This window comes from Dermacentor albipictus, chromosome 2 (assembly GCF_038994185.2).
Source record: "Dermacentor albipictus isolate Rhodes 1998 colony chromosome 2, USDA_Dalb.pri_finalv2, whole genome shotgun sequence".
NCBI lineage: Eukaryota > Metazoa > Arthropoda > Arachnida > Ixodida > Ixodidae > Dermacentor > Dermacentor albipictus.
This window is the reverse complement of record NC_091822.1, coordinates 148,992,296-149,007,346: the sequence shown is the minus strand read 5'-3', so window position 1 is coordinate 149,007,346 and position 15,051 is coordinate 148,992,296. Positions and strand designations below refer to the sequence as shown.

Genomic DNA, 15,051 nt, shown 5'->3' with positions numbered 1-15,051 from the left:
TCTCTGCGAGCCCAGAACTTTCCAATAACGAACGGCACGCGCGTTATCAGAAGGGGCACTCCAAAGGGTGTAAACTGTTCTATGCTGATAATGCGCGTGCCGTTCGCTGCTAGATAGTTCCGGGCTCGCAGCGTTAAAGAAAGGAAACGCATCAAGGCAGATGACGATTATCGTTGTGTGGCAGAAGGGGCATGCCGAAGGGTGTAAACTGTTCTTACACTCTTAAAACGGTTGCACCCTTTGGGGTGTATATTTGTCCCACAACAATAATCGTCATCTGCCTTGCTTGCGTTTTCTTTCCTGAAAACTCGGCGCTCGCTACTTTCCTGTTGAGAATGCTGCGTCACACTGATAACGCGCATGCCGTTCGTGACTGGGAAGTACCGGGCTCGCAGCGTTAAAGAAAGGAAACGCGGGCAAGACAGATGACGATTATTGTTGTGGGACAAAATAAGCCCCAAAGGGTGTAAATTTTTCTAAAAGTGAAGGATAACCGTCATCTGTCTTGTCCGCATTTCCTTTCTGTAACGATGCGAGCCCGGTACTTCGCAGTAGTGAACGGCATGCGCGTTATCATCATGGCGGAGCATTCTCGACAGGAAAGTAGCGGGCGCGGCGCTTTCAAGAAAGTAAACGCAAGCCAGAGTTTAAAAATATGCGAATGCCACGCAGCTGGACAGAACCAAGGTAATGTTGTTTGCCTTCCCTTGGAGACATTCAGATTATTATTTTGTTTGCTTGCTTTTCGCCTAATTACGCAAAATTGGCGTGCAACATCAGCCGCTCGAGGCGCCTTGCATGTATTCGCTGGCTTCTCTCATGCTTGGGGAAACACCTTTATGTACCACGTATTGAGGTAATGCCAATCTGAATCGGAAGTTTTTCATGTTGCTCTGCAGTTTTCTCACGGACACTTCTCATCTCATTGTAATATTTCATAAGTTGATTAATTAATTAAGACTAATCGTGTAAGTGATCGGAATGCAAAAACTGTGTAAGTATCTCCAAGCGACGGCCTTTGTTCTGTCCAGTTGCGTGGCCTTTGCATATTTCTGACGTTTGGCTCAAGTTGCGTGGGAAAACCGGTGTAGATAGGGACGTGATTTTTCGATGGGCCAAACGTGTTTAGAAGGATAAGGATCGCAATTTCACGTTTACTTTCGGTTTACTTGTCCAACAGTTTCGGCCGGTATACCTGTCTTTATCAGTGTAAATATGAAAAAAAAAAGAAACAACGAAAGAAACGTTTCCAAAGTAACCTAAATAACGTCTCTTTACTGCCTCCATATAAACAGGGTGCGTTTTTTTAGTAAATGCAGATCTTTCTTTTTTTAATAAAAAAGGCTATTACCGTGAGGCACCTGCCGTCTTCGCATACGAGCTCTAGGGCGAAGCGGAAGTACATTCCCGCCGCATAAGTTACTCTGAAAACTCTAACAAATTATTTATTTAATTAATTAATTAAATTGATAATATCAAACTTTGTTATTGTTACCTTGAGGGGAGTTATTTACATGAAAAGTTTGAAGGATGTCATAATTTATGACATAGCCATTTCTTGGAGTTAAAAAAATATATAAGGAAGCATGCTTGTCAATACTGGCACTATAGAGCCAAGACATGGATGCATTGCGTTTTCGTTACATGCGGTTTTAGCAAACGAGGCCCTGCGCAGACCATGTTGACGGACGTTTTGCGTCGAAACATTTGCTGCAGGCATATGTTCCTCGCTTGTGGAACTTTATTTTAAAGGAAAAAAAGGCTATTACCGTGAGGCACCTGCCGTCTTCGCATACGAGCTTCATACGTCTTCGCATACGTCTTCGCATACGTCTTCGCATACGTCTTCGCATACGTCTTCGCATACGAGATTCACATGGCCGGGCATGAAAAACGACATCAGCCATTACATCCGCACATGCCACCTCTGCCAGGTGAACAAAGTTAAATTCAAGCAATCGACAGACGTTATGACAAACCCTGAATATTCAAGCATCCCGTTCGAAGTAATTCATTTGGACTTCGCGGAGCTCAAAAAGAAGGGGGAAGGAGTCAAGCGAACGCAAGCTTTCTTGCTCTCCATAGATGAGTGCACACGGACGATTGCGGCTAAAGCTGGCAAAGAAGACGCAAACAGCGTAATAGACCTCCTCAAAGCTGAGTGTTTTAAACACACAAAGACGCTCGTCTGTGTGCACTCATCTATGGAGAGCAAGAAAGCTTGCGTTCGCTTGACTCCTTCCCCCTTCTTTTTGAGCTCCGCGAAGTCCAAATGAATTACTTCGAACGGGATGCTTGAATATTCAGTAAATAGTAAATGCAGATCTTTCTTTTTTTAATAAAAAAGGCTATTACCGTGAGGCACCTGCCGTCTTCGCATACGAGCTCTAGGGCGAAGCGGAAGTACATTCCCGCCGCATAAGTTACTCTGAAAACTCTAACAAATTATTTAATTAATTAATTAATTAAATTGATAATATCAAACTTTGTTATTGTTACCTTGAGGGGAGTTATTTACATGAAAAGTTTGAAGGATGTCATAATTTATGACATAGCCATTTCTTGGAGTTAAAAAAATATATAAGGAAGCATGCTTGTCAATACTGGCACTATAGAGCCAAGACATGGATGCATTGCGTTTTCGTTACATGCGGTTTTAGCAAACGAGGCCCTGCGCAGACCATGTTGACGGACGTTTTGCGTCGAAACATTTGCTGCAGGCATATGTTCCTCGCTTGTGGAACTTTATTTTAAAGGACATAAAAGAATTATAAAAAACTTGTCTATGCAAATTTTTATTTTATTACCGTTTCTAGTGCAAATTACATACGAAGATCAAATTTGCAGTCCAACCAGCGCAAGTTTGAGGGCTTTTCAGGATATCGTGCGTTAGCGGACTTTCTATATCTTCGGCTCCATTGTCGATCTCCCAAGCTGACCGCTATGTAGAAGAGACTGGCAATTCTCCAATACACCGAACACTCTTTAATGCACAAAAGAACCCGCGGGAAAAGTATATCCAAGCAGCAACAGAGGACCAGCGGGAAGCACACCTGACGAGCCCTTATGTTTTTTTTGTTTATTAAGTTCGTGTTACTATTACTATATAGCCAAGGCTTATACTACCATACTATACACTACTTTATTTCGCTTATTATGGGTTAATTTCTCCTCTTTGTTTATTCAGCTGTTTTCCTTTATTATTTATTTATTTATTTATTCATTGCCTTTTTATTTCATTCCTTAATCATATTACCACCCGGTTCGTGCCCATCAATAGAGCCTTCTTCATCATCATCGTCAAACCAAACCAGGGCCGGTATTTTGTAGCGATGCCTTTTCCGATTCTATGCTTTTTCAGGCTTTTCGCGCTTGGCCACTGGTCAGAGCGACGGTCTGCCCACATTGCCAACGCGATCAGGTGGCCGTGTGTGGTGGATGATAAGAATAGCATAGAATAAGGCATAAGGCATCGCTACAAAATAGCGGCCCAGGTGCCTACATTCGGGCACGAGGAGAAGCCTCGCGAACAAGTTGCACGTTAGAACGGCCGCGCCACTCGTACCAGACCACCTGATTTCCAGCCACCTTCCGCGCTATAACGGCGTCCTGGGGCGCTATTAACGTAAAACTATTCCAAACTTTTCTATTCCAATTCTGCAATCAGCCCTCCGCGATTGGTCAAAAACTCTTTTGGGCCACCCCAACTTAACCTGTCTGTCACGCGACGTCACGAAAACCGTGATAGCTGCCCATCTGATATGACGTGTACGCACTGATTATGCATGATTTGATCGAACAAAAGAAAAGTAGTTGTTTCTGTACCCTTTTCGCCATTAGCCCTCGGCTATTGGTCAAAAGTTTTCGGGTAGCACCCACTTCACCCGCGCCTGTCACACGACGTCACGAAACCACGAAAAGTCACCGCGTCAAAGTGATATGTACGCGTTAAAGATGCAATAATATGCCGAACGAAACTGAATTTTCTTCTGAATAGCCGCAGGCTGCCTCGTTACGAAAGGAATAAAAGATGGCTGCCCGCCGATCGCTCTGGCACTGGCAACGTTCTGGCGACTCGTACCATGCCGGAGAGCATGGGTTTCATTGCGTACAATGAAACTTTCGCGTGGCAGTGCAATGGTTTCGAGCACTTTCGGCTCGTCTAGAACCTCGTTCTGCCAAATCTTCTTTGCTGAGGATCCGTTTCAGCGTCATTCCTAAGCTTCCGCTGCATGCCGCCGCGATTTTCGACGAGCCACCGCAAGCTAAGTAAGGGAAAGCGGACCAACTGCAGACGCCGGCACACCCCTCTTCATCCAGTTATCGATTTTCAGTGCAGTGGCTCGGCCCCATAGAATCCCTCTCCACTTGAGCGTGCTCCTCGCCTCTTGTCAGCCAATTAGATAAGAAAAGCCGCTAAGTGGAGGCAATGCTATTTGTTTTTCAAGCAACAAAAGTGACTTCCTATGAACGAGGAGAGCGTTTGATTGCTCTGTTTAGACGACCCTGCGGGGGACCGCCCGATCCTTGCATCGGCGGTTACGAAAATTTGACGTCAGGAGACTGGAATAGAAACAAATTGGAATAGTTTTACCGTTATAGGGCCCCTGATCATCGGCCCTCTAGGCTCTGCGTGCTTCGATGGGAAAGGAGACGAGGACAATCGCCGCCTTTCGTGCTAGCCGCGATCGAGCACCTTGCTTTGCCGGAAGTTGTTTCGGGGAGACAGGTTAGCGCCGTTGCGAAGGAACGGCCGCCGAGCGAGAGCCATGGGTCTCCGCCCCGGATGGTCGAGCGAACTTCGAAGGTCAGGAAGTTGCTGCTGCAGGTCACGGCGTCGGGTGTTGCCGAGATACAAGTTGCACTCCCACGCTGACGCGAGAGGCGGCGGGAATGAACGCTGTGGAACTGTGCCGGGCGAGGAGGTCGAAGCAGATGACGCTAAAGGAGGCCACGCGGCGGCTTCACGGAAGCCAGAAGTCGACGTCCGAGGGCCAAGCTTCAGTCTCAACTCTCCATCGTCAGCCATCACGGATCCGCGGCCGTAGACACAGCAGAGATCGAGACGCTCGTCCGCGAATCCGACAGCAGCCGCCCACGACCATGGTAAAGCAGCGCAGCCATCATCATCATCATCATCATCATCATCATCATCATCATCATCATCATCATCATCATCATCATCAGCCTGGTCACGCCCACTGCAGGGCAAAGGCCTCTCCCATATTTCTCCAACAACCCCGGTCATGTACTAATTGTGGCCATGCCGTCCCTGCAAACTTCTTAATCTCATCCGCCCACCTAACTTTCTGCCGCCCCCTGCTACGCTTCCCTTCCCTTGGAATCCAGTCCGTAACCCTTAATGACCATCGGTTATCTTCCCTCCTCATTACATGTCCTGCCCATGCACATTTCTTTTTCTTGATTTCAACTAAGATGTCATTAACTCGCGTTTGTTCCCTCACCCAATCTGCTCTTTTCTTATCCCTTAATGTTACACCTATCATTCTTCTTTCCATAGCTCGTTGCGTCGTCCTCAATTTGAGTAGAATGCTTTTCGTAAGCCTCCAGGTTTCTGCCCCGTAGGTGAGTACTGGTAAGACACAGCTATTATACACTTTTCTCTTGAGGGATAATGGCAACCTGCTGTTCATGATCTGAGAATGCCTGCCAAACGCACCCCAGCCCATTCTTATTCTTCTGATTATTTCCGTCTCATGATCCGGATCCGCAGTCACTACCTGCCCTAAGTAGATGTATTCCCTTACGACTTCCAGTGCCTCGCTTCCTATGGTAAATTGCTGTTCTCTTCCGAGACTGTTATACATTACTTTAGTTTTCTGCAGATTAATTTTTAGACCCACTCTTCTGCTTTGCCTCTCGAGGTCAGTGAGCATGCATTGCAGTTGGTCCCCTGAGTTACTAAGCAAGGCAATATCATCAGCGAATCGCAAGTTACTAAGGTATTCTCCATTAACTTTTATCCCCATTTCTTCCCAATCCAGGTCTCTGAATACCTCCTGTAAACACGCTGTGAATAGCATTGGAGAGATCGTATCTCCCTGCCTGACGCCTTTCTTTATTGGGATTTTGTTGCTTTCTTTATGGAGGACTACAGTGGCTGTGGAGCCGCTATAGATATCTTTCAGTATTTTTACATACGGCTCGTCTACACCCTGATTCCGTAATGCCTGCGTGACTGCTGAGGTTTCGAGCGCAGCCATCGCTCGTCGAGAAATCGTTCTTCTGGAACCAGGAGCGGTCGTGCGAGGATGAGGAAGTCCGGTACGTGGCGGAAGGCGTTCGCATGAAGGCGTTACCGGTGGCGACAACGCAAGGCCGACAGTCGTGGTCGCCGCATTAACATCGCACTGGCCAGTAATTGGGCCATAGAAGAAAATCGCCGAAGCGATCGTCAGCGGTCGAGTGTCGCCTCGCCGACCGTAGCCACTGTCCGCTCCACCAGCGCCGTCGCTGTGTCGTCACGGCCTCCTGTACGTCGCTGAAGAAGTCGCTGAAGTGGAGTCACCAAGACGTCTCTTGATAATTACATAGTGGTTAGCTAAGGCTATGTTGCTTGACTATGTTCCCCTCATTGCATTAACGTCGACAGTCATTATGACTTCTGCCGGTGTCTTTCTTAGTTACCTTAATCTCGATTTCGCTCCGGAGTGAACAAAATACCCATCAACGTGCCGGTTTAGTTATTAGATTGGAAAATATAACGCGCCCTTTTCTATATATATATATATATATATATATATATATATATATATATATATATATTTGTTCAGCACTGGTTTGACACCCTGCCTCATAATTTTATTCTTAAGATGCGACAATATTCAGTTATTCGAATTCGTATTGAACACATCACAACCTCATTCTTTTCATGCAATAGCTTTGGCCGAAAGCCTACCGATCTCCTTCACAGCCATCCACGTAGCTGTCGTCGCCGGCGCTTTATGTATTTGAACGCTGCACGATAAGGCGACCGGCTCTGGCGCATCTCCAGCTCTCCGTGCGGCGCATATCGACTCTGCCATCACCTATATCCCAATCGCTTGATAGTTTCGTCTCGACAGCGGCGCTTGCTTTCCCTTTTCTCTAGAGATTCGCCTCCTCGTTTCCGCGAACCGCCGAACAGAAACTGCGGGTCCTCCAGCATGGTTTTTAGGCGTCGCCATTTTCATCAAAGCTCTCCGCGAAGCTCCACAGAGGGCTCTGGCTGTCTGGCACGAGTTTAGCCATGGGACGCGACAACGCCAACGGCAAACGGAGGCTTCGTACCCGCGTTGCAGCAGACGGCATCTTAACACGGAAGGCTCGCTTGTCGCCGGCTGCATCTCGCGATCGCGTGTTTCGCGTAGCCGGAAACGCGAGAAGGGGACGACGTCGTTGAAATGTCGTTCAAGGTCAGACAGGCCGAGCGCAAGGACTGCGCCGCCATACTGGGCCTGATCCGCGAGTTGGCCGACTACGAGCGGATGCTGGACCAAGTCAGGTCGACCGTCACCGATCTCGACGAGCACCTCTTCTCGGACGACGAACGGCGCTGGGCTTGTGCGAACGTGGCGACCACGGCGGCAGGCGGGAGCGACGGCCAGTGTGACGGCGAGCGCGTCATCGGCTTCGTTCTCTACTTCATCGTTTTCGACCCGCTGACCCTCGAGCGCGTCGCCTACATGGAGGACCTGTACGTGCAGCCCGCGCAACGAGGTCGGGGCGTCGGCCTGGCGCTGTGGCGCTCGGTCGCCGAGCACGGACTCCGGCGCTCGTGCGAGGTGCTCAACTTCGAGGTGCTCGACTGGAACGCGCCGTCGCTGGAGTTCTACGCCAAGCGGGGCGCCACCAACATCACGCGCTCGCGTGGTTACCAGCACCTCAGGTTCTCCGCTGGTCCCTGCGGCTCTTTTCTAAGCGCTTAGGACGGTTCGTGCTGAAAATGTTATTCGCGTTGCTTCAAGTTGTTTTTCTGTGGAATATTTTTTTCGTCGCTGCTTAAAATTGTGCCCCCGCGATCCCTACTTTGCACGAGTATATACAGCTTACTAAGCGCCACTGTGGCCCACTGACCCGTGTGGAAAGTTCTGGGGAAGAGGTAGCTTATTCCATTTCCGGCCACAGCAGCTGTATTCGTATAGGTTGAAGTAGAAACGCTTTCGTGCACTCACCTTTGCCGGCTACGTTTCCACGTTAGAGAAAAAATTTGATAAAAAACCAAGATAACCTTGTCTCAAGTTTAAGAACCCGCAACTCTGCACCAAAAACACATGCCACAGTTCGGTAAACTCGACGTGTTAGAGCACTTCGAGCGGACAGATATATTAGCAGGTTACGTTAACTGTTGCAATATTTATGAGGGTTTCGAAAAAAGTTTCCCAAATTAGGAGTGTATTTTTCAGTTGCGCACAGTAGATGTTTTGTGTGTGTGTGTTATCCATGTGCAGTTTATAGAATTGTAATACTCTTATTTTATTACTTAGTCCGAATTGTTGACTTGTACAACTTTTTCTTACTAGATTTTATTTTTTGCTTTTAGATGCAACTAACCGCATCATTAGCCTTGGAATAGAAAAACGATTTCTGCGTTCCCCTCTTTGCAGATGAGCGCTCCCGACCTAAAGCTTCGCATTAAAACTATGCGGTGAAAGATTAATCCAAATTCTCAACTTGGTTTAATGAAAATTTTAATACTAAGGAAATAATTATTTGCGAAGTGGACCGTCGACTCAAATGCCAGCTGGATGCAGAACTTCCGAAAAGTACCCAGACACTACTTCATCGACTGCGCTTTGGGACTTCATGCACCGAACATTTCCTATATCGCATCAAACGGGCTCCTTCCCCGGCTTGCTACTGTGGCCACGACGATGAGGATGTTCGCCGTCTGCTCCTCAAGTGCCCCGTGTAGGCGATGCAATGGCGGCAGCTAGAACAAGAGCTACACTCCATTGATCCTCTCCGGCCTCTTTCACTCGCAAAATTGCTTGGCCCATGGCCATCGAAAACAGCAAAGCGAAAAGCATTGAACGCACGTAGGCACTTTTACGAAGAAACGGGCATCCTTAACAAGTACTAGATACTGCACAGAATAATCACGCAATGTTACTGTAACTTGCTCGTATTATTTGTAAATATTAATGCTTGTATATTACGTGTTATACTTTTTTTTGTATTCTGTGCGTGCGTTATTTTAACTCTTATGTAATTCCTCATCTGCTCATATGTTCATCGAAATCTACACCACAGGCGTTTGTGCGTGTTTGTGACTGTTTACAAACTCATTTGTGGTGCAACTTGCATTTGACTTTCATATTAATATGTTCATTGTTGTATAGGACTGTGTACTGTGGAATTCCGAACCTAAGGCGTGATTTCTTCTCATTTTCTTCCTTTTTTTTATTGTTGTTTCCGCTGTAAGAAAAGGAGTAGCCGTCACCATTATGAGGCGACTATGTCTCTTTCTTTTATCTTATATCAATAGTTAAAAAAACTAATTCTTCGTCTGCAAATCGCGGCTTTCCGACGCTGTAGCATACGGGGTGATCTAAATAATGCCTCTCATATTTCTTAAACATTAGGACAAAAACCAAATTTTAAAGATAATTTATGCGGCGAGGGTGTGACGCAACAGCCGCATCACACCGGGGAGGAGCTTCGCGCCAACCTGAACGAGGGTGTTCTGCTGCGCGTAAAACGAGAGTCTTTCAATGCTTAGAGAGACTCTGGCAATACGTAGAAAGTATGATGAAAATTTGCAGGACGTTGGGAGGTGCCGACCTCGTCTTCGAAATCGCTAGTGGGGTGTGAACGGGGAACCAACAACAACGCGGCTTGTGAGATATGCACGGCATAAACACTCTCCTTACAATCTTTGATATAATAAATAGTTTAAAAAAAAACAAGCAAGAAAGCATTCAGTGCTGATTTAGCGGTAAATGCGACACAAATGCGTCCGCGTTTCGTCGCACCTCCCTGATGTCAGGGATCCATGATTTAGACGGCGTACACCACGGAGCAAAGTGTTGTTCAGGAGCTCAATCGACACTCGTCGTTGCCTCTTCGAGATGCGAAGTTCAACTGATGGTTGTCCGGAGGTGAAACAAATATGCAGCGGTTGTCCCACGCAACAGGAGCCAAACTTTAAAGATATTCGGGTGCCAGGTCGCTGGACCGAACCTAAGTAATGTTGTTCCATCGCTTGGAGACACTCAGATTAGTTATCTTTTTCTTTCTTTCTGTATTTTTCGCATTCCGCCTAATTACGCAATATTGCCGCCCCATTACAGCGCCTCGAGGCACTTTTCATTTATTCGCGGGCTTCTGTCATGGTTGGAAAAACACCTTTATGAAACACGTGTTGAGCCATGAAAACCTGGATCGCAAGATTTTCAAGTTGCTCTACAATTTCCTGATTCACACTTTTCTTCTTATTATATTTGAGCATTCGATTAATTACGAATAATTGTGAAATTAGGCGGAATGCAATAATCGTATCATTGTCTGCAAGCGACGGCCAACAACATTAGCTTGGCTCTGTACAGATGCGTGGCATTTGCATATTTCTAAAGCTTCGCTCAATTTGCATCGGACAACCATTGCATACAGCGACGTCATTTTTCGATGGGCCCCAAGCGTGTTTAGAAAGTTGAGAACCGCAAATTCGTGGTTATCTACGGTTTTCTTGTCCTACAGTTATGGTTGGGGGACCTCTTTTCATGAGAGTTAAAAAAGCAAAAAAAAAACCAATAATAATAAGGAAGAAAGAAAACGTTAGGAAGGCAACATTAACAATTTCTCTTTACTGCATTCATATGTACAGGACACGTAAATAAATTTAGCCAGAGTTTAAAGATATGCCCAAGCACTCTAAGACTACGCAACCAAGTAGATGTTGCTTACTTGTACTTGTTGTATTGGAGTGAGTAGCACTATTTCTTGTATTCTGCCTAATTGCATAATCATAGCCAAATAATTAACCTCCTTGTGGAGCAACGTAGTTAGGCAAAGCATTCCAATTATGGAATGCTTTGCCGCGTGCTTTACGACCGAATAAACTGTTTCTAACTTTCCATACATTGGGTATTTAAATCTACAGGGCAGGAACGCAGGCGTTGGCTGTGCGATTGATACCAGCAACTGTTAGCACATCCGCTTCGATAACGGTTACCTTTTCGTCGTTTAAGCGACAGCACACACGGCTTAATGCTATGCTCGTTTGTACACCCGGCCACAGAAGTCTACGGACCACAGGATCTCAGGAAACGTTTAATTACAAAGCAGCCTGTGAAAATAGACAGTAAAACTGCATAAAACAATGTTGTTAGCATATTATAGTCGAAGCCTGAAATGCAAATACCAGGCTGCGTAGCGAGGTTGCGGAGATATTAAGCTTTTTCTCACATTTCATGGTCCGTAATATTTTGTGCCTTGGTGTACGTGGAACGGTTCGGAGCACTGCAATCAAAGCGCGCAAACGGGCATGCCACGTGGTATTTTTTATTTTTTTCATTTCGCTGGCATCTGCAGCAAGCGAGAAAATACTAATACTTCATATATAGAAAGCTACAAACTGTTTGATCGCACGTGTTTATACCTCAATACAGATTTGTATTTGGAACTTTTTGCCTAACTCGTTGCTTTAGAATTTGGTGACGGAATCTTAATAATGAAAGTAAGCAGAATACAAAAGATACTGTGGCTTACTGTATACAGTAGTCAGAAACATGCATTTGGTCGCGTCCTGTTAGAGTGCATCGGCATATGTTTAAGCTCTGGGTAAAGTTACATGGTACGCCAAGTATAGAGGGTGCCACTTTTAGACTATATATATATATATATATATATATATATATATATATATATATATATATATATATATATATATATATATAAGGACACTATTACCGTGAGACACAAGTCTGTCCATGCCAGCTCTACGGCGAGGCGGAAGTACTTTGCCGTCGCTTAAGTTGCTCTGAAAACTTTTGAGAATGAGTTACGTAATGAGTAACATCTTCAGTTAACGTGGTTGCAGCCCATTACTTACTTTGTTATTGTTACCTTGAGGGCAGTGGGTTGTATGAAAAGCTTGAAGGGTGGTACAATTTATGGAATATAGATTCCGTGGTAATCCTAAAATTAAAGAAGAATGCGTAGCAATACCATTACTAGGGAGCCAAGAAATGCTTGTATGGGGTCCTTGTACTTCGTTTCACAAGCTGTTTGCAGCGCTGTGGAAAGTAGCCAATTGGGGCTGCAGGAGGACAGAAGATAGTCCGTCAAATATTTGAGCACTTTAGGACTAGTTTTAAAGCATTAAACACAAAAATTTTAAACAGTTCTGGGCGTCAATTTTAAAGTATAGAGAGCGCTTTCAATCAGTCGCGAAACTCATAGGTACGACCCGCACGAACACAGCTCCTCGGAGGCCTGTTACAAGGTGGTGATGCGTCGTCTTTCGACAACATGGCGTCGCCCGATTCGGTTGTGTCCCGTGTGTGCCGTCCGTGCAATGTGCGCCGTTTCCCCAAGATGGCGAAGCAGATAGCTTTAAGCGGCTTCGCGTCGAGTGCGGAGGCAGCTCAAGCTTGAATTCGCTTATCAAGAGGACTGCAAAACTCACCCAGGTGAGTGAGTGAATGCTCTACCAGTGGATATTGGATACGGTGAAGCCGGGCAGAGTGTTGTCACCGAAAAAGCGTTGTGGTGGATAAGGCGGTAAGTTGACAAGGAAGCTGAACGGTTTTGACCTGAGCGTCTTGCGAAGGCTGGTGCACAACCGCTTCCAGGGAGGGGAGATTCTGACGATCGCCAAGGCGGTGTAGCGTTTTAAGGAGGACGACACGCTTCCGAGTGTGTCCACAGAAACCATGCAAAGGATGCTGAAGAAGCTCGGCTTCCGATACAAGAAACGGCCTCGGAATGCACTGCTGATGGAGGCGACGCACATCGTGCAGTGTTGCACCCGGTAGCTGCTGCAGATAGCGGAGCTGCGACGCCTGGGTAGGCCAATTTTTTTCACCGATGAAACGTGGATCAACGCCGACCACACGCGTAGTCGGGTGTGGACTGACGGTACCATCCAGTCTGCGCACGAAGCACGTCGATCCGGACTCTCTACTGGTGTCCAGAACCCCTGTGGCAAAGGCGGCAGACTGACTGCGACTCACTGCGGCAACGAACGCGGTTTTGTCGAAGGCGCTGCGGAAGTCTTCCGAGCTAAGAAGAGCGCGGGTGACTACCACGAGGAAATTAACGGAGACCACTACGAAAAGTGGTTCTCACAGAAGCTTCTTTCACAACCACCACCAGATAGTGTTATCGTCATGGATAACGTGCCATATCATTCTGTGAAACAGGATAAATTGCTGCGCATGAGCAGCCTCAACAAGGACATACAGGAATGGCTGTCGGGAGAAGGCGTTGCGTAGTGTAGCGACATGATGAAAGCGGAGCTCATGAAGCTTGTCGGAAGCGTAAACACAGGCGGGGAGCGATATCCCGTGGACTGCATCGCTGAGGCTGCCGATCACGTGGTTGTGCGCCTGCCACCCTACCACTGCCAAGAGAACCCTATAGAGCTTCTTTGGAGTGACGTCAAGAGCTTCCAAGAGCTTCAACTCGTGGAGCCTCTGGCTTCGCAAGGCATCGCGCAAGTGACAAGTGGAAGAACTATGTGGAGCATGTTCCCTGTCAGGAAGATGAGATAACTGCACCACATAATCGACGATGCTTTTGACCAAGGTCTTGCGGTTTTGACCAACCTGGGGCCCTATAATTAACGTAAAACTATTCCCATATGTTTTTATTCCAATCTCCTGACGTCAAACTTGAGTAACCGTCGGCGCAAGCAGAGGTCGGTGTCCATCAGTGTTGTCTGAACAGACCAATCAAACACACTCCTCATTTATAGGAGGTCATTCTTGTTTGCTTTAAGAAGGAATAAGATCGCCTCCACTTAGCGGCTTATTTTATCTAATTGGCTGACAAGAAGCGAGGAGCAGGCTCAAGTGGAGAGGGATTTGATGGGGCCGAGCCAGTGCACAGGTGATCGATAACCGGATGAAGAGGGTGGTGCCGGCGTCTGGGATTGGTCCGCTTTGCTTTACTTAGCTTGCGGTGGCTAGTCAAAAATCGCGGCGGCATGCAACAGAAGTTTATAAGAATGACGCTAAAACGGATCCTCAGCAAAGAAGAGTTAACAGAGCGACATCGTAAACGTGATGAAAGTGCTCGAAAACGTTACAGTGCCACGCACAATTTTATTGTACTCAAATAAACCCAAGCTCTCGGGCAGGTGTGAGTAGCCATTGCCTGAGCGACCGGCGCCAGCCATCTTTTATTCTTTTCGGAACGGGGCAGCCGGCGGCTATTGAGAAGAAATTCAGTTTTACTCGGCATATTAATGCATCTTTAACGCGTACATGTCACTTTGATGCGGTGAGTTTTCGCGGTTTTGTGACGTCGCGTGACAGGCAGGTGAAGTGGGCGCTTACCGAAAACTTTTGGTCCTGGCAGTCCAGATGGCCCGCGAGAGCACCGTAAGGTTTGATCTGATGGTTCCCAAATGGGCCCCAGGTAACGTTGAGTTTACTCGCGTCTATTGTGGACGGAATAAAGTTGTTTCACTCGTTCATTCACTCACCAATAGCCGAGGGCTAATGGTGAAAAGGCGGATAATGAGAAATAACTATTTTTCTTTTGTTGTGTCTAGTCATGCATAATCAATGTGTACACCTCATATCAGATGGGTAGCTATCGTGGTTTTCGTGACGTCGCGTGACAAACAGGCGAAGCGGGGAGGGGAGGGGGGTCCAAAATAGTTTTTGACTGATCGCGGAGGGCTGATTGCACAATTAGTATAGCACAGTTTGGAATAGCTTTACGTTATAGCGCCTCTGGAAGACGAAACAACCAGTGGTGCTGATCTCATTTCTGACGAGGACGATTAATTGTGAACCCCTCTAACGGGATAGCTTGACTCATTCCTTATGTGCACACGAGTCGAGATCATTCAGTAATGTCGTAGTGAAGGCAGCGAACATG

At 46.7% G+C, this 15,051-nt stretch overlaps 1 protein-coding gene across 1 annotated transcript; it reads left to right on the top strand.

The window, feature by feature from the left end:
* The first annotated feature begins 7,139 nt into the window (after positions 1–7,139).
* LOC135899809 (thialysine N-epsilon-acetyltransferase-like) lies at positions 7,140–9,358 on the top strand. Its single transcript, XM_065429151.2, has one exon. It carries the CDS (start codon positions 7,404–7,406, stop codon positions 7,926–7,928), a length of 525 nt encoding a protein of 174 aa, XP_065285223.1. The 5' UTR covers positions 7,140–7,403; the 3' UTR covers positions 7,929–9,358.
* Positions 9,359–15,051: the final 5,693 nt, after the last annotated feature.

What these genes read in the sequence shown, in the direction of transcription:
- LOC135899809 (XM_065429151.2), top strand. Translation starts at nt 7,404, where the DNA reads ATGTCGTTCAAGGTCAGACAGGCCGAGCGCAAGGACTGCGCCGCCATA.